A 23,608-nucleotide genomic window follows, 5' to 3' on the forward strand; every position below is an offset into this window, starting at 1 on the left:
GATCACAATACCAAATATCAGAAAGTTCTTTGAAGTTCCTGGGGAAAATATGAAAATTTCATGATATGGAAGGACAGACACAGACAGACAGGGATAAAACATCATAGCCCCATACTGAAATATACCCTGTGAATCATCGTTTATAATAGAGACATATCATATACCCTATTATTTTCAGTACTCTCAGTAAAATTATATAAAAGAGGATGCCATATTTGGTTAAATTATACACTTTTTGTCCCCTTCAGTTTAGAGGACTGCACTTTAATGGACAATATATAATTATTTTCAGATAGTAAGAAAAGTCTGTAATCACCATCATAAATTCAGGTTAGAAGTATTGAAATACACATACATTAAGATTTCCAACAATGTTATTTATACTCTCTAACAGTTCTTTGAATATCATGTATAGGCCATGTCAATCCAATAAGTAAAGCACACAACTTACATTTTTTTCCATTTCCAACAAGTGTTTTCTTTTTCTCTCTCTTCAAGGTTTCTAGACAGCACATAGCTATCTGTGCTATTTCTGGTCCAAATCTAAAAGACTAATTGAAAAAGTATTAAATTTAAATAGTATTAAGTTTAAAACAAATTGAATTTAAATACATGTATTGACATTCAGATTTATCAAATAAACAAACTCATCATGAACTTTAATTCAGAGTATCTTAAAAAGTTCCAAATTCTTAATTCAAAGTAAAATTCTTCCTATATTTTTGATAATAAATTACCAGTCAATGTGTTAAAAGTTAAAACCTTCACAACCGCCAAGTGTCTGCTTCGCCATTAATCTTAAGTGAAAAATGTGCCTGAAAACCAAAATTTCTTAGTCTGTAAATGAAACTAAATATTTCAATTCTTCCCTTTAGGCTACACCAATTTAATTCCTTGTTCGACGGACCCTCTTGCACCTATTTGTTTCAAAACAGATTTTTAAAATTTTTTTTATATTCCAACTTCCCGCATCTGGAAATGTAATCATGTCTATTTCCTGCATCGTTTTTTTGTAAATATTATAAAAAGATATCAGCATTTGTTTTTTAGAACACATTCTAACCTGTATATAACGATTTAAAACCTATAAGCACCCCATCACACTGTGTAAATATCTGTGAGAATATTTGTTTCAGCATGAAAGCAATTTATCCCATGTGGGAGTGCTCCGATATAAATATATAGCAGTGGAAATACCTAAACAGAACAAAACATTGGTTTTTCTTCCCCTTACTTATATTCCCTATCAAGAAATTTTCGTTATTGATCAAGAAATTTTCGTTATTAGAATAGAATAAAGTACAAAGAACTTCTGAAGGATTCAACTGCAATTATATTGTATGCTGCGAAACAAGACTATCCATAGCCACTGCATGTGTATGGACCTTTCCTAATTGATTCAGGGGCCTGTTGTTCAGCAGTTATCGTTTGTTGATGTGGGTCATTGGTATTTTCCTGTTCGGATATTTCAATTAGATAGTTGGTTTTCCTGTTCGAATTGTGTACACTAATAATTTTGGGGTCCCTTATAGCTTGCAGTTTGATCTGGATCGAAGCCCTGTGTAAAGGCCGTACTTTGACCTGTGTTTGTTATTATCAGGCTGGGAACAACCCTCCCTCAGCAAGGGGTCATTTTACTGTTGTAGAAAAGGAAATAGAAATACCAAGGATTTGTATAGTGCTACTATACAAAAACTTTGAACACTTAGAATTTTTTACTCAAAAAGAGGAGAAATACATCAAATTTTAAACAACTTTTCTAGGGGTCAACTTTTTTTTAATAATTTTAAACTGTTAAAGTAAATGTGTTAACATGGTTGAAGTGAAGGAATATTACAAAATTCTTGATCATGTTTTGACCATTTAATACAAGATAGATATATAGTTTTTGGGGAAAATATGAGCCCTTTTATACTTAAAAGTGTTTTTTACAAAGAAATATATTATAACTTATATTGACCCCTAAAAAAAAGGATATTTATAACATAAAGGGGTTGTTCCCGACCTGATTATGCCACTTAGATGGAGAATTGTCTCATTGTCAGTCACACATACATAGATCAGATTTAATTATACAATTATTTCTTGGTGAACAGGGAAAAAATACTTCATAAATTAAAGAAATGTCAAAGTACAAGTGATAAATCAAGTTTTAAGATTGTCAAAACCTACTATTTTATGTTTACAAAAAAAAATTATAATTGGTCGCCTTTACTTTTCAAGCTTCGCCTAAAAATTTTAAAATTAAATATTTTTTTATTAAAATTTTCAAATCGCTCGCTCGCCCCAATTTTTGGAGTCCAAAAACCTGTAGAACAAGAAATTAAATTGGTGTGGCCTTAGAGATTTGTTTCTAGTATAATCATGTGATTTTCCTTACTTGAGTGAGGTAGAAGACATTTGTTGCTGATACTCTTCCCATAGCATTTACAGCTCCCCTGAAGGCATAAATCTGTTGATGTGGATCTCCTACCAATATCTTAGCTTGTGGTTGATTCAAAAGTATATCAGCAAGAGCTACAAAAATAACATATTATAAAACAGAAAATATTTTGTGACAACAAAAATGTACAAATAATTCCAAAATCTAAACATGATATCTAACAATTTTTCTAATGATTGCTTAATGCAACAAAATATGCCAGTCAGCCCATATCTTTAAACCTACAGTTTTAAGTAGATTGGAAACTATCAATAGTCAATGATAGTTAATAATCTTGAAATAATCATTAAAGCCAAATATTTTATTTTCTGAGACAATAGAAATTATTGATAATTTAAGCTTTCAAAGCTATACAAGTATTACCTTATTCAAATCTTGTTTCCTAACAGAATGCTATTATATTTATAATTTATGTGTTCACACTGTAGGGATCAATGTTATTTTCACAGTATAACTCTCAAACATATTGAATAAACTTACTTCTAACAATTATCAGCATACCTAATCACTATTACATATACAATATATAAAGCACAAACAAGTTAAAGTATTGACATACACACAGAGGGTAAGCTTTCAAGGCAAAATTGGAAGTTCAGGGTAAATAGTAAAGCGTGATCTAAGTAATTCCAATGGTTTCTACATAAAATGAACAAGCATATGAAAAAGAAAGCCCATTGTAATCTTTCCTTCTTTTCTTTGCTTTTTAAAAATAATTATTTGGTTTTTTTCTGACGTGAAAAGTTTGCTCCTGTATATTATCTTTTCTAACTATAATTTTATACAGAATCAAGGTCAAGTTTGTACAAATTCCATCTTGGGAGAGTTTCGTGTAAAAACAAGACCACCAAATCTCAGTGGTTGCAAATAACCTTGTGGTGATAATAGACAAAATTTGAGAAAGCTCAGATGATCTGATCTGTAATTCATGGGAAAATTGCAATGGGAATTTCATTGGACAAACAGAAATCATAAATATGAAATTTTGCATCAGATATTATCTCTTAATCAAAAAGAATGCATAACACGCAAAAATGAATATTTGTGTATTTGTTTTGACCATGTGACTTTAAAGGGCATAGGATACAGTTTTGATCCCGTATTTACATTTTGATAAGAAATTTCATCTAGACTATTTTTTACCCAATTAAATCAAATATGTAATAACAAATATACCTTCATGTGCTACTTAAGTAAAATGAGGTCAAAATTTTGAATATTTGCTCAAACTTTGGATTTGTGGCGGTATTTTCTCTTTCGAAAGAAAGACATAACTTTTTTGTTTTAAAAGATAAACACAAATTGTTTTTTGTTAAATAATTTGTAATTTCTTTATTTTATTAGTATACTAAAAATTTATACATTTTTTATTCAGAAATAACTCATATTTATCAAATGTTCATGAAATCGTTTTTTGCTGTATATTTATCAAATTTTTAAAAATGCACTATTTACGTTTTTATGAAAATACATACACATAATCTTTTTACGTAATCAAACCAAATGGCATTTTTAAACAGAGTCCATGAACTCGTTTTCAAGTTAGATAAGTTTGAATGATAACAAGAATGTGTCCAAAGTACACGGATGCCCCACTCGCACTATCCTTTTCCATGTTCCATGGACCTTGAAATTGGGTAATAATTTAATTTGGCATTAAAATTAGAAAGATTATACTATAGAGAACATATGTACTAAGTTTCAAGTTGATTGGACTTCAATTTCATCAAAAACTACCTTGACCAAAAACCCCCTTTCATTTTCTATGTTCAGTGGACTGTGAAATTGGGATCAAAAGTCTAATTTGGCTTTAAAATTAGAAAGATCATATAATAAGCAACAAATGTACTAAGTTTCAAGTTGATTGGACTTCAGCTTCAACAAAAACTACCTTGACCAAAAACTTTCACCTGAACAGACGGACAGACGAACGAACAAACGGAGGCACAGACCAGAAAACATAATGCCCCTCTACTATCGTAGGTGGGGCATAAAAATCAGTCATAAACTTTCCCGATAAGTCATAGTTTGGCATCACAAAAAAAAACCAGGTGCTCCGCAGGGCGCAGCTTTATACGAGCGCAGAGGTCGAACCCTGAACAGTTGGGGCAAGTATGGACAAAACATTCAAGCGTGATACAGCTCTGAATTTGGATTGTGATCAAATTTTTGACATTACATGGGTTTTTTTTTACACAAAACAAATGTCAAGATTTTACAAATCAATTAAAGATTTCTTCTTCAAACTTTTTAAATCTAAAATTAAATAGTTGATCATGACACAGCATAGGTTTCTGACACAGAACGAATGTGGTCTAATGAACTTAAAAGTTTTTTTTTGCCTTTGAGCAATTCACTATGCTGTTGAATATTAATCCTCTCAAAAAAATGTTTGAAGAAATTTTCTTTTTATTTATGAAATCTGAAATGAGAAAAATTTAAACCCCCCCCCCCTTTTTTTTCACATCCCCGTTTCCCTTTTTCCAAAACTGATATCAATTCAAATTTCTAATGGAGTTTGCAACAATAACAACTCTTTTAAATACATCATAAAATATTAAAATGTAAAATAAAGTGCTTGTTATCACTGAATGGTAAAGATTGGTTGGTAGTAAAAGTGAATATACATTGTTTATTGTATAAAACAATAAAAAAAACTTCATCAGCAACATTTTATATTGGCAAATTTCCAATGAAGTTATTCACATAAAGTTATTGGCAAATAAAAATAGAAAATGACATCATAGTCATGTCTGGCAAATGTCCAACATACATTATCTAAAAACATTTTAGATAAGATAAGGAAAAAAAGCTTCATCAGCAACATTTTAGGCCAATTAAAATTAATTGATAGATTTTCATCCCCGCCCGCCCCTCAGAAATCTTCACGCCCTGATTTTTTTTATTTTTGTAAAAAATACAATTTCTGGATTTTGTTCATTTCCGTTACCGGTAACCGTCGATAATTTCGTTTCATGTAAAACTTTCTGTTTCAGATTTCGGTTTTCGTATTTCTTAGAGTATTCCCTTATTTACCAAGAAAGTGGTCATAATACTTTCATATTTTGCTGAGGACACCCTAATCTTGCAAAATGATAAATATTGTAGAAATCTATTGGAGGATATTTTTTTTAACGAAACATCCTTATCCACCTTAAGTCGATATATTCTGCTGATCTATGATGACAACATCATTTACCGAGAATAGAGATTGATTACGAGAAGGGCGTGAAATATTCGGGTTACGAGTAATAAGCTGTGTCAAAGAATGCAAATCGCTGTATGTCACAAATGACACAAATGTTTGTGAGTAAACGAGTAAAACACCTTGGATTTATTTTATTTATACAATGACTTTGTGTCAAGAAATTTGGACTGTGAATGAAACCCAAAAGCGTAAGAATCGTGGAACACATTTGACTTGAATAAAGAAATTGACACAAACATGAAAGTTTTTAGATTGCTGACCGTATATTGAGTTCAGAAAATCGACAAACATACGCATTTTTAATTTATTAATTTATAGCAAGCTCTTAGATTTAGATTTAGCCATGCCTTTCGTTTGTAGAAAAACAGCAAACATCCCCTGTCCCAATACCCTCAATAGAGTCATTAAACAACTTTATGTTCTACATTGTAATTATATATAAATATTTGCATCTTGCATATTAAGGACCAACGTTATTATTTCAACACTGTTTGAGTTTTCATTTTATTCTGTACTTATCGTACTCGTGTTGCATACCAATGCATTTGCTTCGTTTTATTAGGACAACAATTAGAAAGCAAAATACATTTGATGTAGGTAGTCCAACTGAAGAGAGCATTTCTCCACATTTCTGCTGTTTATCATAAAATGGGTTTCAAAAGCGGCAATTACATGTAGAACAGTGGTTGACAATCAGAGAGATATATATATATACGAATTTGAAAAAGCGGCACCAGTATATGGAGTATATGTGTCTCAATTGATACGTTACTCTAGAGCTAGCTCAAAGTACATTGATTTTGTTGAACGAGGACTACTGCTTTCTCAAAAGATGCTAAGACAGGACTATGAATCAATCAAATTTAGGTCATCACTCAAGCAATTTTATGGTCGCCATCATGAGCTGGTTGGCCATTATGACAAAAGTGTGTCGGAAATCATATCTTAGTGATATTCTTCCTCAGTCATAACAACCTTCCATCATTACCGAACTGAACAAAGAAATAACATGCAAGTGCCGTATACGGTGCAGGAAATGCTTACCCTTCCAGAGCACTTGATTTCACTCCTGGTTTTTAGTGGAGTTCGTGTTGTTTCCTACTTATTATTTGTAACTGTTGATGTAAATGTCTTTTTGTTTTATGAGTCTTTGGTTACGTCTTGGTTTTGATTGTTATTGTCTTATGCACGATACCTTATCCATGGATGTATTTAAATGATACAAGCTTATTATTACACTTGCATATATGAATAACACGTGACAAGGTTTCATATGAAATAAAATTTAAAAAATAAAATCCTCCCTCCCGCCCCATTTTTTTCAAAAATTTGGATGAAAATCTACTAATTAATTTTAGTTGGCCTTATATTGGCAAATTTCCAATGAAGTTATTTACATAAAGTTATTGGCAAATAAAAATAGAAAATGACATCATAGTCATGTCTGGCAAATGTCCAACATACATTATCTAAAAACATTTTAGATAAGATAAGGAAAAAAAGCTTCATCAGCAACATTTTATGTTGGCAAATTTCCAATGAAGTTATTTACATAAAGTTATTGGCAAATAAAAATAGAAAATGACATCATAGTCATGTCTGGCAAATTTCCAACATATATTATCAACTACTATTCTATACAAAGAAAGATAACTCCAATTGAAAATTAATTGCTATTGCACAATATTGTGCAATTAGATATTTCTTGCTATTGTGCAATTGAAAATTTCTTGCTATTGCACAATACTTGATATGGAATCCTGATTTTGACCAACTTGAAAACTGGGCCTATAATCAAAAATCAAAGTACATATTTAGATAAAGCATATCAAATAAGCCCAAGAATTTAATTTTTGTTAAAATCAAACTTAGTTTAATTTTGGACCCTTTGGACCTTAATGTAGACCAATTTGAAAACGGGACCAAAAATTAAGAATCTACATACATAGTTAGATTCGGCATATCAAAGAACCCCAATTATTCAATTTTTGATGAAATCACACAAAGTTCAATTTTGGACCCTTTGGGCCCCTTATTCCTAAACTATTAGGACCAAAACTCCCAAAATCAAACCCAACCTTCCTTTTATGGTCATAAACCTTGTGTTCAAATTTCATAGATTTCTATTTACTTATACTAAAGTTATGGTGCAAAAACCAAAAATAATGCTTATTTGGGCCCCTTTTTGGCCCCTAATTCATAAACTGTTGTGACCTCAACTCCCAAAATCAATCCGAACCTTCCTTTTGTGGTCATAAACCTTGTGTTAAAATTTCTATTTACTTATACTAAAGTTATTGTGCGAAAACCAAGAATAATGCTTATTTGGGCCCTTATTTCCTAAACTGTTGGAACCAAAACTCCCAAAATCAATCCCAACCTTCCTTTTGTGGTCATAAACCTTCTGTCAAAATTTCATAGATTTCTATTCACTTAAACTAAAGCTATAGTGCGAAAACCAAGAAAATGCTTATTTGGGCCCTTTTTGGCCCCTAATTCCTAAAATGTTGGGACCAAAACTCCCAAAATCAATCCCAACCTTCCTTTTGTGGTCATAAACCTTGTGTTAAAATTTCATTGATTTCTATTTACTTTTACTAAAGATAGAGTGCGAAAACTAAAAGTATTCTGACGACGACGACGAAGCCAACGTGATAGCAATATACGACCAAAAAATTAAAATTTTTGCAGTCGTATAAAAACAATTTACGTTAGCAACGTCATTACCTCCCCTGTAACTGTATCATATGCCCTTAACAACAGTGAGATGAGATCTACATTGTGTAAGACAATTAAGCAAACGCCATGGCAGATAATGTATTTTGTGTCAAAATAACTTATATATTCTGAGGTGCCAACAATATACTGAAACTGACCATGCAAGATCCTCATGAGCAATCTCAAGGTCGTCAAATATCATTCTCATGATTATACTGAACTGATATAGACAGTTGCAAACAAAAGCACTTTACAGCATGTTAAGGAAGAATATGCCAGCTACATAATATAAAGCAATATTTTTTAAAAGAATTCCCATGGTTGAATACAGATGATGATGAGAGTTAATATATAAAAGCATGAACACATGAAAAAATATAGAAGATAACTGACCTCTTCTTGTAAAATTTAAACTCTGAAAATATTTATTGTCAGTAATAAATTGTTTTTAATGCAAGTACTCTACTAATTCCTACTTGAAATTTTCTGAACTCAAAACTTATTAAATAATATGCTTCGCAGAGCACAGCCTGATACGACTGGAGAGGTCGAACCATGAACAGTTAGTGCAAGTTTGGTCACAATATTTAAGCTTGATACTGTGTGAATTTGGATTGTGATCAAATTTTTGACATAATATAGGTTTCTGACACAACATAAACGTGGTAAAAGATCTTAAAAATTTGAAATGGTTTGAAATATTTGTATTAATTTCACTTGAAGGTTTCTTGCTATTGCGCAATACTGTGCAATTGGATATTTCTTGCTATAGTACAATACCTATAATATTGTGCAATACCTTTAAATAAGATTATTTTATTAAAATCATAATATTTTGTTATAAGCAGTACAATCTATTACAAGTTTTACCTGGAGACATGTCTTGTGCCTCATCAATCAAGATACAGTCATAGCCCCATAATGTTGGCTTGGACAACTGATACACCTTTAGGTAGCCATCATGTGACATTGTAACACTTTTATCATTTAAATTCATCATCTTGGTCCAAAGCAACTGAGCATCTTTGGCATAGATCTGAAATACATAACACAGACTTTGAGTGTTGTTTGCCATATTTGTTTTCTTGTTTTAATAAATCATACCATTTGTTTTCTCTTCTGACTTGAAATAGATGATGACATGCAAGAACTTTTATAGCTTAGTGTAGATCTTATTATTCTGGTCATTATCATTGAAAATAATAATAAGTCTGTGAAATTTGCAAAAATATAATATTTCAGGGGCAATAACTCAAAAATATGTAGTACTATCCTTTTTCGGAAAATTTCACAGAAAATAGACGTTGACCGGCTGATCAAATTAGCTGCTGTCAGATTTGCCACAACAACTTTAATTTTTCAGATATAAACAAAATATTTTGAAATTTATTAAAAATAACATTTCTGGGGTATAATTTCAAAATTGTTTGTCTGTTTTTTTTTTGAAAATGTAGCAGGAAAAGACCTTTTTACCTCATAACCAATTTGACCCTGACAGATTTGCTCTTACTGCTTCAAATTTTTACGCAAATGCAAAAAATTGCATTTAACCCTTTTGTTCTATTCCAGCAACAGACGCAATGTTTGTAGACAAATTAAATCTCTTGATACAATTTTCAAATTATTTATCCTAGTGAACATTTAGGTAAACTTGGTAATATGAGGCAGGCATTTCCTGCAAATGGGGATGAAGTCTGTATGAATTATTTTTTTGTAACTTAAATATTTGTTAAAAAAAAAAGAAACGGAATTACCGTAACGTTTCCGATTTTAGTTCTGTTGTAAGGGATTTTAGTTGTGACGTTATTTAAGTTATGACGTCATCTGCAATGTAAACAAAGAAACGCTATCATCAGGTAACGTTTTTTTATATCAAGGAATTATTAAAAATGAAATTGGTATTGCGTCCCTTCCTATTTTATACTAGACTGATAAATATATATTTTACTCAAAGTTTCATACAAACGAGACTGGAAAAAGGAAGTAAATTGTAGATTTCAGTGCAGATCCGGATATTCAAAAACGAGACAAAATTTTTTTTCCCGATTTTGAGTTCATTAGTACAATGAAAATATCAGTAAATTTTCCCGATTTTTTTTTTTTTATTGAATTTTCTACTGTTATTGGGGACTTTGTCCCCATAATATTTGAACCAGTATTATCAGAAGAAGAATTCTTTATTAAATTTTGTGACAATGGGTGCAAAGAGCCTTGATATTTTGGTCTCTTGTGGAGTTGTCTCGTTGGAAATCATACTACATCTTCTTTTTTCATATTGTAGGCCATGCGAGTTAAAAATTCAGAGTCATAACAAGCCAGGATGTATGCCAACTTATTATATGTCCTACCAAACATGTTGTGACAGGGGATTCAAACTCATATCTATTAAACAATGAACTAAGCATGTACTTTTATAGTTACCTCTTTTTTGTCTGAATCTAAATATGTCAGCTGACCATTGTCACCCATCCTTTCATTTGGTACATGTGCTGTTGTAATACAAGGATCAGCTGATGCTATAAATGTTTTCACAGTATCCATGACAAACTTAGCTCTAGTATATAGGTTATATCCCCTTCTTTTTGGAAGAGCCTGGGTAACAGCATGTACTTTAAGGTCATACAATTTTCCAGCATTTTTATATCTGGAAAATAAATAGCTTATAAGTTTAATTACTTATAGCAAGACACTTTATCAAACAATGGTATTTTTTGGTGAAACATCCTATTATCCTCATACACAACTTTCGACTGTAAATAGTATAAAGACTTTTACTTCTATGTAGAGGCACAGCCCCTACAGCAAAAGCTGTAATAAAACTAAGCAGGCCTATATTTAGAGATAGTAGTTATTATGCCATTGTAAAAATGAAAGAAGTATGAAGTATATTTTACACGTATCTGCATTTTAACCTGTATTTAAAATTTATATCCTAGTAAAAAAAAAATCCATTTTGTATACACTGATTTAAGTGTCGCTCACCTTGGTCTATGTGCATATTAAAAAAAGGACACAGATGGATTCATGACAAAATGGTGTTTTGGTGATGGTGATGTGTTGGTAGATCTTACTTTACTGAACATTCTTGCTACTTACAATTTTCTCTATCTATAATAAACTTGGCCCTTTTGTTACAGAGGAAAATATTTTGTAAAAATTTACAATAATTTACTAAATAAATGAAAATTGTTAAAAATTTACAATAATTTACTAAATAAATGAAAATTGCTAAAATTTACAATAATTTACTAAATAAATGAAAATTGTTAAAAATTTACAATAATTTACTAAATAAATGAAAATTGTTAAAATTTACAATAATTTACTAAATAAATGAAAATTGCTAAAATTTACAATAATTTACTAAATAAATGAAAATTGTTAAAATTTTCAATAATTTACTAAATAAATGAAAATTGTTAAAAATTTACAATAATTTACTAAATAAATGAAAATTGTTAAAATTTACAATAATTTACTAAATAAATGAAAATTGTTAAAAATTTACAATAATTTACTAAATAAATGAAAATTGTTAAAATTTACTATAAAGGGCAATAACTCCTTAAGGGGTCAAATGACCATTTTGGTCATGTTGACTTATTTGTAGATCTTACTTTGCTGAACATTATTGCTATTTACAGTTTATTTCTATCTATAATAGTATTCAAGATAATAACCAAAAATGACAAAATTTCTTTGAAAATTACCAATTGAGGGCAGCAACCCAACAACCAGTTGTCCAATCATCTATAAAATTTCAGGGCAGATATATATTAACTTGATAAAGAATTTATCAACTTTTCAAATTTGCTACATGCTTTGGTTTCAGAGTTAATAGCCAAAATCTACATTTTACCCCTATGTATGTTCTATTTTTAGCCATGGTGGCCATCTTGGTTGGTAGGCTGGGTCACCAGACACATTTTTTAAACTAGATACCCCAAGTTTGGTTAAATTTGGCCCACTAGTTTCAGAGAAGATTTTTGTAAAAGTTAACGACGAGGGACACCGACGACGACGGACGCCAAATGATAAGAACTAGGCCATTGTCCATAAATTTATTATTTCTAAGAGAAAAAACTCTTAAAAAAAAGTTGATTGTCTGCCAATTCAGAGATAATGCTGATATTAATTAATAGTACAAGTTTTATAAAAATCTGGCAAGAATTGTACTCATGAGAGTGTTAACAAGACCAGACAGACAGACAGACAGCCATTATTTCCATGTCCCCAGCAAAGCGGCACGGGAGTGAAATAAAAGAATACAATTTTAGTACTTTAAACCCTATTCTTAATTGTACCTTATGCCACTAACACCATAAGCCAATGAATGACCTGTTCTACACTCCACATTGATAGGAAACTGTGTCTTGGCATACTCACTTACAGACCTGTAAAATTACAAATCATTAGACATCATTGATTATAGAGCCTTCTTGAAGTTCTTCATGTTCAAATGGTTAACTAGACACTTCCAAAGCTTGCAATGCTAACATGGTATCAGTGGCGTAGCTACCGGGAGGCACGACAGCACGTGCATCCACGTCGTTTTCACAAAAAAAAAAAAAAAAAGCAGAAGAGAGAGAGATGAGTTGGTCAATCGGAATCGGAGACTGTTGGTGTCTTTTCCGTCTATCCCGGATATTAGTTTGACAACCTAGTTACAAGTGTTGATGAAGCTGTTCATTCAGAAAAAGATCGTAGCTCCGAAGTTGCGTCACGTGCACATTGATTCGGCATGCAAAAAAAGAAATGGCAAAATAAAAATTTGTAAATTGAATGTTAAAGGAAACACCTATGTTGTCACTTTTTTTAAGTGATGAAATATCATTAGATAACGACATTTGGTTTCAAAATAATTTTTTTTTTGGGAGATTATGACAAAATCGGAAGGTTACTTGTATCTTTTACAAGATTTTTACTTTTGAATTTGTCATACTCAGTCTGTTCTAAGATATGTAGTTTTGGGGCACATTTTACAGTGTAAAGTACATCAGTTTGGAATGAGATGTACCAATCTGCATTAGAATTATCAGATCCCTTCGATATCGTTGAAAATATGCCGAGGCTATGTGGTTCAGTGACAGACTACCGGAGCCAATCACCCTGCAACCACGCCAAAACAGTATTGGAAAGCCTCATTATTTTTTTGTGTTCATAGACCATATGATAAGGCAACTGGAGAGTGGAGTCGCGTCAAGTTATCAGAAAATCGCTTCTTTGTGCTGTATCTCACGGCTTCATCGTGTTGTAGGAAATATCACAAACGAACAAATCTCAATATCGTCTGAAACATACGAAACTGACCTAGCATGTAATTTTGACGAATTCAATTGGGAGGTCGCTCGATGCCAAACACGTACGCTGGTTTATAACATCTCGCGAGTGCTACCATGCCATGATGGCCCTGAGATCTATCAGTCACGGTACTACGTATATAATTGAAAACAAATGTACGATCAACAATGAACAACGAAAGTTACATAGCATTACCATGATTACTGCATGTTCATCAGGATTTCAGTGTGAATGTTCACAAAGTAATAGAGAAGTTTGTTTCTGCCCAGACCCGAAGAGCAGATTTTGGACAATTTTGAGTAAATTCTGTATAACAAATATTTGTTGTTTATGTATTACTATATTCAGAAGATTTATTAATAGTTTTACATTCATAAATTTTTATCTACATATAGCTCCTCTTTTAACCGTCCTATGACCGAAAACCGAAAAAAAAAAATTTCTGCATAATAGAGTCCCAAAATTTTTTCACCTCGCTCCGCTCGGCAGTAGTTGCTTCCACATCGTTTCTTTCTAGCTATGCCCCTGGGTATGTATCTTTGTCCAGTGTCTAAAAACTTATTAAAGGTAATAAAACTCATGGTATTCTCAACTATCCAGACCTAAACTATGCAATCATAAATTATAAACTCATATAAATCTATTTAATAACAACTGTGATCTAATTTTGTCTAACAAATACAGAATGAGACAAATCAAATCTGTTTAGATGTGACAACTTATTAAACCATGTCCAACTTATTAATTATCAATTGTTTTTAAGGCTTTTTACCTATCCTGAATTAATTGTTCTCATTTTCAAATTTTGTCAAAGTTAATAACATATCATGGACTTTTTACTGAAGAGATTTTCCACTGAAGTTATGTATTGTTTATTGAGCATAATAATTAAGATAGCTGTATTTTATGTAAAGCTTGGCCTACATTCTTCCTTTTTTACTGTTACAAATAGTTTTACTAACTCCAGGCCAAGCTTTAAACACAATAGAGTTATGTCCTTATCATCAGTTCTACATATTTTGTTTATATCCTAATATTTTGTACCCTTCTTCAATGTAGCGGTATTTGATTTTTTTTATCTGACAACCCTGCATATCATCTGGTATCCACTTAAGGGAACTCTACCAGCACAAAACTTTAGAGGCGTTGGTTCAGCAGCTCTTTATTTATCTTCTTATACTTCTTAAATAAAAATCTATCCCATCACATTTTCATTTTTTTTTTTACCTCTCTGCTTTGTTTAAGACTAGTACTTAACCAATTAGTGACTTACTTATTATAGACGACCATCAGAAATCTCATATTTGGTCTCATCTTGGTATATGTGACTAGTGTTGAAGTTTTACCAGTACCTGTGAGACCAATCATAGTTTATATGTAATAGCATGAGGTCTTAAAAACTTAAAACACTTAACAAAGGTAAAAACTTCTATGCATATAGCTGTCAAAACCACCAGATTTAACATACACAAATTTAATGTGAGGGTACACAGTTTTTTCACCTAGGTTTGTTTAAGAAACAGACAGACATTCTAATTTCAGCAGATCTTACCTTATTTACTATATAGTTCCACAAATCAAATTTTGAATGCATACTGAATCATTGAAAACAGGTTGGTTGAACTGGCCTCCAAACAATCTGTAAGGCCAGGGTTTTTTAATTTGTTGGTTTACAGATTTTATACATGAAAAAGTTGGGTATGTCGGTCGGAATAAAAAATATATCCCCCTTTTTGGAAATTGTATGACAATGGCATGAATTTTATGTTTAAAATAGCTAAACAAGAATATTTGGAACTACAATTTATATGACAAAATAAAATACAAACATATTGTTGGTAAGGTGAAATTTATATATTTTATTTACATATTTTATGTCTTGAAAGATTTTTTTTCTCTCCAAATGTCCCCACTTTTTCATATAAAAAACTTGTAGACCAACAAATCAAAAAACTGTACCTAAATTGCACTTTACTACACATGTGTTAAATCAAATAACTGATGTTATGTTATTGTTCAAATAGATAGCATAATTCTTTTCATTCATATGTACATCAATTTCCATTGAATCAAAATCAACTTTAAAGTACCAGTAAGACAAATTTAATTTTCACTTGATTGCATTTTTTTTTTTGCATATCATTATTACCTGCAAAAGCTACAATCTTGATGATGTCACCTGGTTGTACATCATAGTTAACAATTCTGGTTTGTTCATGTGTCATTTGTTTACTTTTGTCTCGAATGCTAAATTAAGAAAAAAAGTGATTAGAAGAATAACATGTGCACATTAAGATAATTATATGTGTAAAGACAAATTGGAGGTCATTGGACTTATTTCAAAATCATCAATTTATCTGCTAAAGAGATATTTATTCATTTGAGAATCTTTGAACGTTCATAAGATATTACATGGAAACAACAGAAAGTGCCATTTTCCAATTTTTCTAAAACCATAACAGGCATTTCTGTTGCATGGAAATTACATCAAGTGTGCCATTTAACAATCTATCAAGGACCATTTCACTTGAATGATAAAAGTGAAAAGCAATATTGAACTTGAAATCTAGTAACAACATTCTTGAAAGGTTCGTAAGTTATTGAATGTAATTCCAGCCTGCCATGCCATAATTCATCATATTAATAACTGTATTTTTCCTTTGGAAAACCTGGTTAAAAAATTCATGATATTTAGAGAGAAATCAAGGCATATCTCCACTCATCAGTGCCTAGCTGAATCGCTGTATTCTCAGTCCACATGTTTATCTTTCAATTAGTTACTAGAATATGATTTAAACATATAGTACCTGTTTCTTGCAAATGTTTCTTCTACAGCTTTATTGTTGTTTGTAGTTTCAAATTCTCCCATGCTTACTGGAGATGAATTTTCAATGTTCAATTCACCCTGCCTGACTGGCTGTGAATTTTCATACAAGTACAAGGCATAAAATAATCTATAATGAAGCCTGTAAAATAAGTATGTTATCTATTACCAGTATATCTAAACTAAATTACAAGATATTTGTCTTTTTTCTCCTATACAAAAATTTATTTTAAATGATAAATTACTAGGACTACTAGGACTTGTGTAATTGTGGTACACGTTTAGTTTAATAGTGGGGGGAAATTGAACTTTCCTGGAAACTTGATCCCATTGTTTTAAAAATGCCTTCATACAATTTTAAAGGAAAATGCATTTTCTTAAACATTTTAATTCATGATGCATTTTAACCAAACAAAATCCGTGAAAAAATAAAGTCTTACATTCATGACAATCAAATATGAATTTTCAAGTTGAAATGGAAATGACTGTTTCAAAAATTTAAAGAAAAAAGTGTTACAATAATTGAATGAAAGAAATTTAAAAACCAACCCATTCCAAACTTCATCACTTTTCACTGTCTTGAATGCATACAGGAATGTAGCAATACAGTAGAGACATTCTAATAGCTCTATAGAGGTACACTGTGAGGTAGGTACCAGTAGACACTGGATTATCTCCTGGATGTCATACACAGTCTGTGATATAATGACTAGGACAGTGATACAGCACCAAGGGTTGGGCTCCTGAAAAAAAGAATTAGTACTTTAATAAGTACATGAGGTACACTGAGAGGTAGGTACCAGTAAACACTGAATTATTTCCTGGATGTCATACACAGTCTGTGATATAATGACTAGGACAGTGATACAGCACCAAGGGTTGGGCTCCTGTAAACAAAAATAGTACTCCAATTAGTACATGATAGAGGTACACTGTGAGGTAGGTACCAGTAGACACTGAATTATCTCCTGTATGTAATACACAGTCTGTGATATAATGACAAGGAGAGTGATACAGCACCAAGGGTTGGGCTCCTGTAAACAAAAATAGTACTTTAATTAGTACATGTAATCTTGTATGTGTCTTTAATTTATGTTAGTTTCATGTGACACTGATATTGATTAAGAATTGACATACAAATGTGTTATCATGGTTGACTTATAAGATAAATTTTTAAATTATTGAGAATAAAAGTACTAGTGATACAGATTGCTTTCATTTTTCATTGCAAAATGGATATTATTGTATAGTAATATAATATTTCCAACAGAAAGTAACCAAAAGTTAGCGTGCAATAAATTCTATAATTGCACTAGTGCAATAAATCTTCAAAATTCATGACATCATCAATGACAAAATATTAGTTTAAACCAATTTTTACTTTCAAATATTATATTGCTATACAATAAAAGGGTTATTGCATGAATATTGGGGAATATTGTTCCTCGTAGAACATATATTGCACTCGCAAGCTCGTGCAATATAAAATTCTACTCGGGACAATATTCCCCAATATTCATGCAATAACCCTATATCATTGCCTGATAAAGTTTATCTGTAAGCATGATAAGCAACCTTTAAGTTAGTCCAGATTATATGAACATTTTTGATGAATTCCTGTGAAAGAGGGAATACCAATCTCCATTTCATTACATTAAAATTTATCGTGTTAAAAAATGCACATACCTCATTCAATAAACAGTCAGTGACTCTTTCTTGCATCAGTGCTTTTGCCCAGTTATATTTCTTGTGCCTCTCTAAACACTGAATCATATTTCCTGCTGTTATTGGCTTAAATTCCTTCATATATCTACAAAACACAAAAGGTACATCTAAACATGAATACGTCCATAGTACATGGATGCCCCACTCACACAATTGTTAAGTGGACTGTGAAATTGTGGTCACATTTCTAATTTGGCATTAAAATTGAAAGATCATTTCATAGTTTCAAGTTGATTGGACTTTAACTTCATCAGAAACTACCTAAAAACTTTAACCTAAACAGGGACAAATGGAGGAATGAATGAATGAACAGACAGACAAATAGATGAACGAACAGACAAATAGACAAATGAATGGACGCACAGACTAAAAACCAGACTGAAAACCATAAATGGAGCATTAAAATAATCTGAATTCTGTAATACATCCAACAGTAACGATCTGTGTTATTGCAGAATGCATTATTGCCTTTTTTCCCTGTCATTTTGATACTGTTCTTGTTATTATATCTTTCTCACTGTAAACATCCTTAAGAATTATCTCTGAATATTGATTTCATCTCAAAACTGGGTAAGATTAACTGATGTTTTAGGAATTATGGGACATAATTTTGGACCAAAATGCTAAAGAGCTTGCAGAACCTGTAACAGGGAAATGTACAAGTATGCTCCTAATTTCAGTCATATGTATAAATGTATGTCTAAAAGTCTTCAAGAATGCAACCAAATTAATAACCTACTATTTTTGTATGTATCTCCTGTTGTTTGCTCTATGGTCGGGTTGTTGTCTCTTTGACATATTCCCCATTTCCATTCTCAATTTTATTTTATTTTAAAATGCAGACAGTTTTAGTTTCTTAACATATACGTCATGTCATGAACATATAAATGAATATTTACAAAAACCAAACTTTGTTTCAACACAAAGAGAATCTCACCTGATAAGCTTGACAAGGTAATCAGCAGGGCTACCCATCTCATTCAGAAATATCACTGGGTTTATCAACATCCTCACCTGATAAGCTTGACAAGGTAATCAGCAGGGCTACCCATCTCATTCAGAAATATCACTGGGTTTATCAACATCCTCACCTGATAAGCTTGACAAGGTAATCAGCAGGGCTACCCATCTCATTCAGAAATATCACTGGGTTTATCAACATCCTCACCTGATAAGCTTGACAAGGTAATCAGCAGGGCTACCCATCTCATTCAGAAATATCACTGGGTTTATCAACATCCTCACCTGATAAGCTTGACAAGGTAATCAGCAGGGCTACCCATCTCATTCAGAAATATCACTGGGTTTATCAACATCCTCACCTGATAAGCTTGACAAGGTAATCAGCAGGGCTACCCATCTCATTCAGAAATATCACTGGGTTTATCAACATCCTCACCTGATAAGCTTGACAAGGTAATCAGCAGGGCTACCCATCTCATTCAGAAATATCACTGGGTTTATCAACATCCTCACCTGATAAGCTTGACAAGGTAATCAGCAGGGCTACCCATCTCATTCAGAAATATCACTGGGTTTATCAACATCCTCACCTGATAAGCTTGACAAGGTAATCAGCAGGGCTACCCATCTCATTCAGAAATATCACTGGGTTTATCAACATCCTCACCTGATAAGCTTGACAAGGTAATCAGCAGGGCTACCCATCTCATTCAGAAATATCACTGGGTTTATCAACATCCTCACCTGATAAGCTTGACAAGGTAATCAGCAGGGCTACCCATCTCATTCAGAATTATCACTGGGATTATCAACATCCTCACCTGATAAGCTTGACAAGGTAATCAGCAGGGCTACCCATCTCATTCAGAAATATCACTGGGTTTATCAACATCCTCTTTAGTTTGTGATACTTCTTCTTCCAGGGAACAAACTGAAAACAGTTAGCAAAGTTATTTAAAACTTATTTCTTGTAGCATTATAAATACTTTATTATACTTATTTCAGAAATATATTTCACAAAACTGTTACTACAAAACTTATAAATGGGTCTTTGGTATTAATCCTGTTCCTTTTTCATGTTTTTTAAATTTTCAATACATTTAAAAGCTTATAAATATGTTAACTCTGACTGTCAACCGTGTGAAGGCTGGATAGCCAGTCAAGGCCATTAAAAACTTCCATCATCAACTCCATCAAATTCTTTATGTGTCTGTCCAAAGTCAGAAAGTTGTCTCATTTATAACACTCATACCATTTCTTCTTATTCCTCCTGGTAAAAATTCACATTTCCCCCAATTAAATGCACAAAAAATTAATATATTATAAACAGTAATGAATCCTCAGTACTATATATATATATATTATATACAAAACAAGAATGTGTCCAAAGTACACGAATGCCCCACTCGCACTATCCTTTTCCATGTTCCATGGACCGTGAAATTGGGTAATTATCTAATTTGGCATTAAAATTAGAAATATCATATCATAAGCAACAAGTCTACTAAGTTTCAAGTTGATTGGACTTCAGCTTCATCAAAAACTACCTTGACCAAAAACTTTAACCTGAAACTCCCACTTTCATTTTCTATGTTCAGTGGACCGTGAAATTGGGGTGAAAAGTCTAATTTGGCCTAAAAATTAGAAAGATGATCTCCTAAGCAACAAGTGTACTAAGTTTCAAGTTGATTGGACTTCAGCTTCATCAAAAACTACCTTGACCAAAAACTTTAACCTGGACGGACGAACGGAACCACAGACGGACGAACGGAGCCACAGACCAGAAAACATAATGCCCCTCTACTATCGTAGGTGGGGCATAAAAAAACAAGATTTGATTTGAACTTAACTCCCCCTTCTTAAAAATATAAACATGATAACAGGGAAAAGGGAAAAATTGTATATGTTCATTTGCTATTGCATGACTGATTTATTTTCATATAATAACATTAGATGTATGTTTCATTATAATACGTTATTCTGATTGGCTAACTAGCAATCTCGTGATATTCCTTAATCAATTGCATTACACAATGCAACTTTTCATTCATGATGACACGAGGTCCCACAATAAAGTGCACAAATAAATGAAATAAAAAGTTGATAAAAGGCGTGTTTTCATGATCCTATAGGTAAAAATGTAATTATAAGTATTGAATGCCTTTTTTTGTAACTTTATAGGGTTGTAAAAGCGTTGACCGTGCGCACATTTTTAGTATGAAGCGCTTCCGCGCTTTATACAAAATGTACTTCAGTCAACGCTTTTACACCCCAATAAATTTACAAAAAAGAGCATTCAATTCTTAAGTACAATATATATATATATATAAGTCTGTATCATTTAAACTTAATGTTGATCTGTAATAAAATTTAATTGGTTTCCATGTTCAGGTTGACCCGGGAACATATACATGTATATTGATAGATATACTGTTCCCACTGGCAGGTTGACCTTACTTACACATTAATGATTAAAATAATCAGATAATTGTGAATACTAATACTGCACAAAAAATGAGGTCAAGGTCACCTGAATTTGGAAGAATCATTTTAATATTGTTGAATTTATGAAATCAGAGACATATAATACTGTATTATTGGTCTCTGTTCAAATCAATGCCAAATTCCGACATAATATCAAAGACTACATTGTTACATAAATACAGTGTTATAGTAGATTCAGATAAGATAGCCATGTTATTTTGTTATATATTACTATCATCAGGCTAATTTCAAAGGAAGCTTTGTCTCTTCGTTCTGTAGTTCTGTCTTAGCTCACTGTGCAGTGCCTATAGTACAACTAAGGGTAACTAGAGGCCTCCGGGTGAGGGAATTTCTCGCTACATTGAAGACCTGTTGGTGACCTTCTGCTGTTGTTTTTTCTATGGTCGCAGGGGCGATTCCAGCCATTTTAAAAAGTGGGTTCCCCACCCAGAACAAAGGGGGTGGGGGGAGTTCCAACTATATGTCCCCATTCAAATGGATTGATCGTCCAAAATAAGGGGGTTCCAACCCTCGCAACACTCCCCCTGGTTCCGCCACTGGGTCGGGTTGTCTCTTTGACACATTCCCCATGCATTTCCATTCTCAATTTTATAGTCAGAAAGTCAATTCAACATGTTGATGTTGTGTCCAGAAATATTCTTACCCTCTCTGACGAAATAATTCTGTTAAACCTTGTGCAAACTCTGTTGCATATGCTGTTTAGGGATTCAACTGGAAGCTGGGCAAAGATGATTTCAAGTAATTCATCTGGAAGTCTGTCAAAATATACGGGGTTACCATTTGCAATATCTGGATGTGTGTAGCCATTTTCAACTTTGGAGCGTTTTGGAGATACATTCATAGTGCTCAGTACTCCTAAGAAATAACAGAGTCTCAGAAAAAAACAAAACGTTCGACGTCCACTCTAAAAATAAACTATATACCTGTCCAATGCCGGGTACACATTTGTTTCCGGAAAATTATCAAAAATTACGGGAAATCCAATTAACGATTAATTTAAATTAGATACGAATTTCGAATTATACAAACATAACAATCTTTCTATACGTAAAATTACTTGACAACATTTCAAACTATATGATGCTATATTTATTTTTAACTGAGACTAGTAGTCCGAGGCTCAGTTTTTAACAATGACGTGCTGATGAAATATTTGATATAGCATATAGAATCATATTCAAAACAGTGTAGCTGTGGCCATTGATTGACAACCTTAAATTATCCCATTGACTGGGGCAGATTATGTGAAAGTTTGTCTGTAACGACCACTGCTCACTACTTACTTATTATAGAATTTAAGCTGTAGGTCACCAAAGGTTCTTAACGCCTTTAATATTAAAATAATTCGAAAAATTATTCAGGAATAACTTTGTTTTGATTTATATTATTGATACAAATCAAAACATCGTGTTATTCCTGATTAGTTTTTCTAATTACTTTATTTAGGTGTTGAGAACCTTTTGTGACCCCACATTTTAAGTGTCTTTAACAAGTTCACAGTGACCAACGGTCGTTACAGACAAACGTTCACCTAATCTGTCCCAGTCAATGGGATAAATTAAGGTCGTCAATCAATGGCCACAGCTACACTGTTTTGAATATGATTCTATATAGCTTCTGACACAGAATGAATGAGATTTAAGTTCTTAAATAGTATGAAATTGGACACTTACTTGTTCTAACCCAATATTCAAAAACGAAATAGAGGGTTGGAATCAGCATAGAAATCATATTTGATGAAATCAAACGCGTACGTACAGTTCAATTTTGGACCCTTCGGGTTCTCCAGTAATGTGGACCGGGACCAAAAACAATTGATCTAAATACTTACATGGTAAGATTATTAATAAGTATATCAAAGAAACCAATTTATTCATTTTTTTAAATGGTACAAAGCTTAATTTTGGATCGCGATTTGAAC

General features: G+C 32.1%; 1 protein-coding gene across 1 annotated transcript in view; it reads right to left on the bottom strand.

Annotated features, from left to right (window-relative positions):
- LOC139515087 (F-box DNA helicase 1-like) overlaps positions 1-22,719 on the bottom strand; it is a 36,446-nt gene extending 13,727 nt beyond the window's left edge. Inside the window, exons 1-12 of the mRNA XM_071304650.1 lie at positions 22,331-22,719; positions 20,004-20,113; positions 18,181-18,304; positions 17,044-17,237; positions 16,478-16,636; positions 15,820-15,917; positions 14,944-15,022; positions 12,674-12,763; positions 10,791-11,013; positions 9,240-9,405; positions 2,381-2,517; positions 452-551 (exon numbers count right to left, since the gene is read on the bottom strand). Of these exons, the coding sequence (XP_071160751.1) occupies positions 452-551; positions 2,381-2,517; positions 9,240-9,405; positions 10,791-11,013; positions 12,674-12,763; positions 14,944-15,022; positions 15,820-15,917; positions 16,478-16,636; positions 17,044-17,237; positions 18,181-18,304; positions 20,004-20,113; positions 22,331-22,528 (1,678 nt within the window). The 5' untranslated portion in view covers positions 22,529-22,719. The remainder of the gene's footprint in view (positions 1-451; positions 552-2,380; positions 2,518-9,239; positions 9,406-10,790; positions 11,014-12,673; positions 12,764-14,943; positions 15,023-15,819; positions 15,918-16,477; positions 16,637-17,043; positions 17,238-18,180; positions 18,305-20,003; positions 20,114-22,330) is intronic.
- Positions 22,720-23,608: the final 889 nt, after the last annotated feature.

The sequence above is a fragment of the Mytilus edulis genome, chromosome 1 (assembly GCF_963676685.1).
Source record: "Mytilus edulis chromosome 1, xbMytEdul2.2, whole genome shotgun sequence".
In the NCBI taxonomy this organism is placed as follows: Eukaryota; Metazoa; Mollusca; class Bivalvia; order Mytilida; family Mytilidae; genus Mytilus; species Mytilus edulis.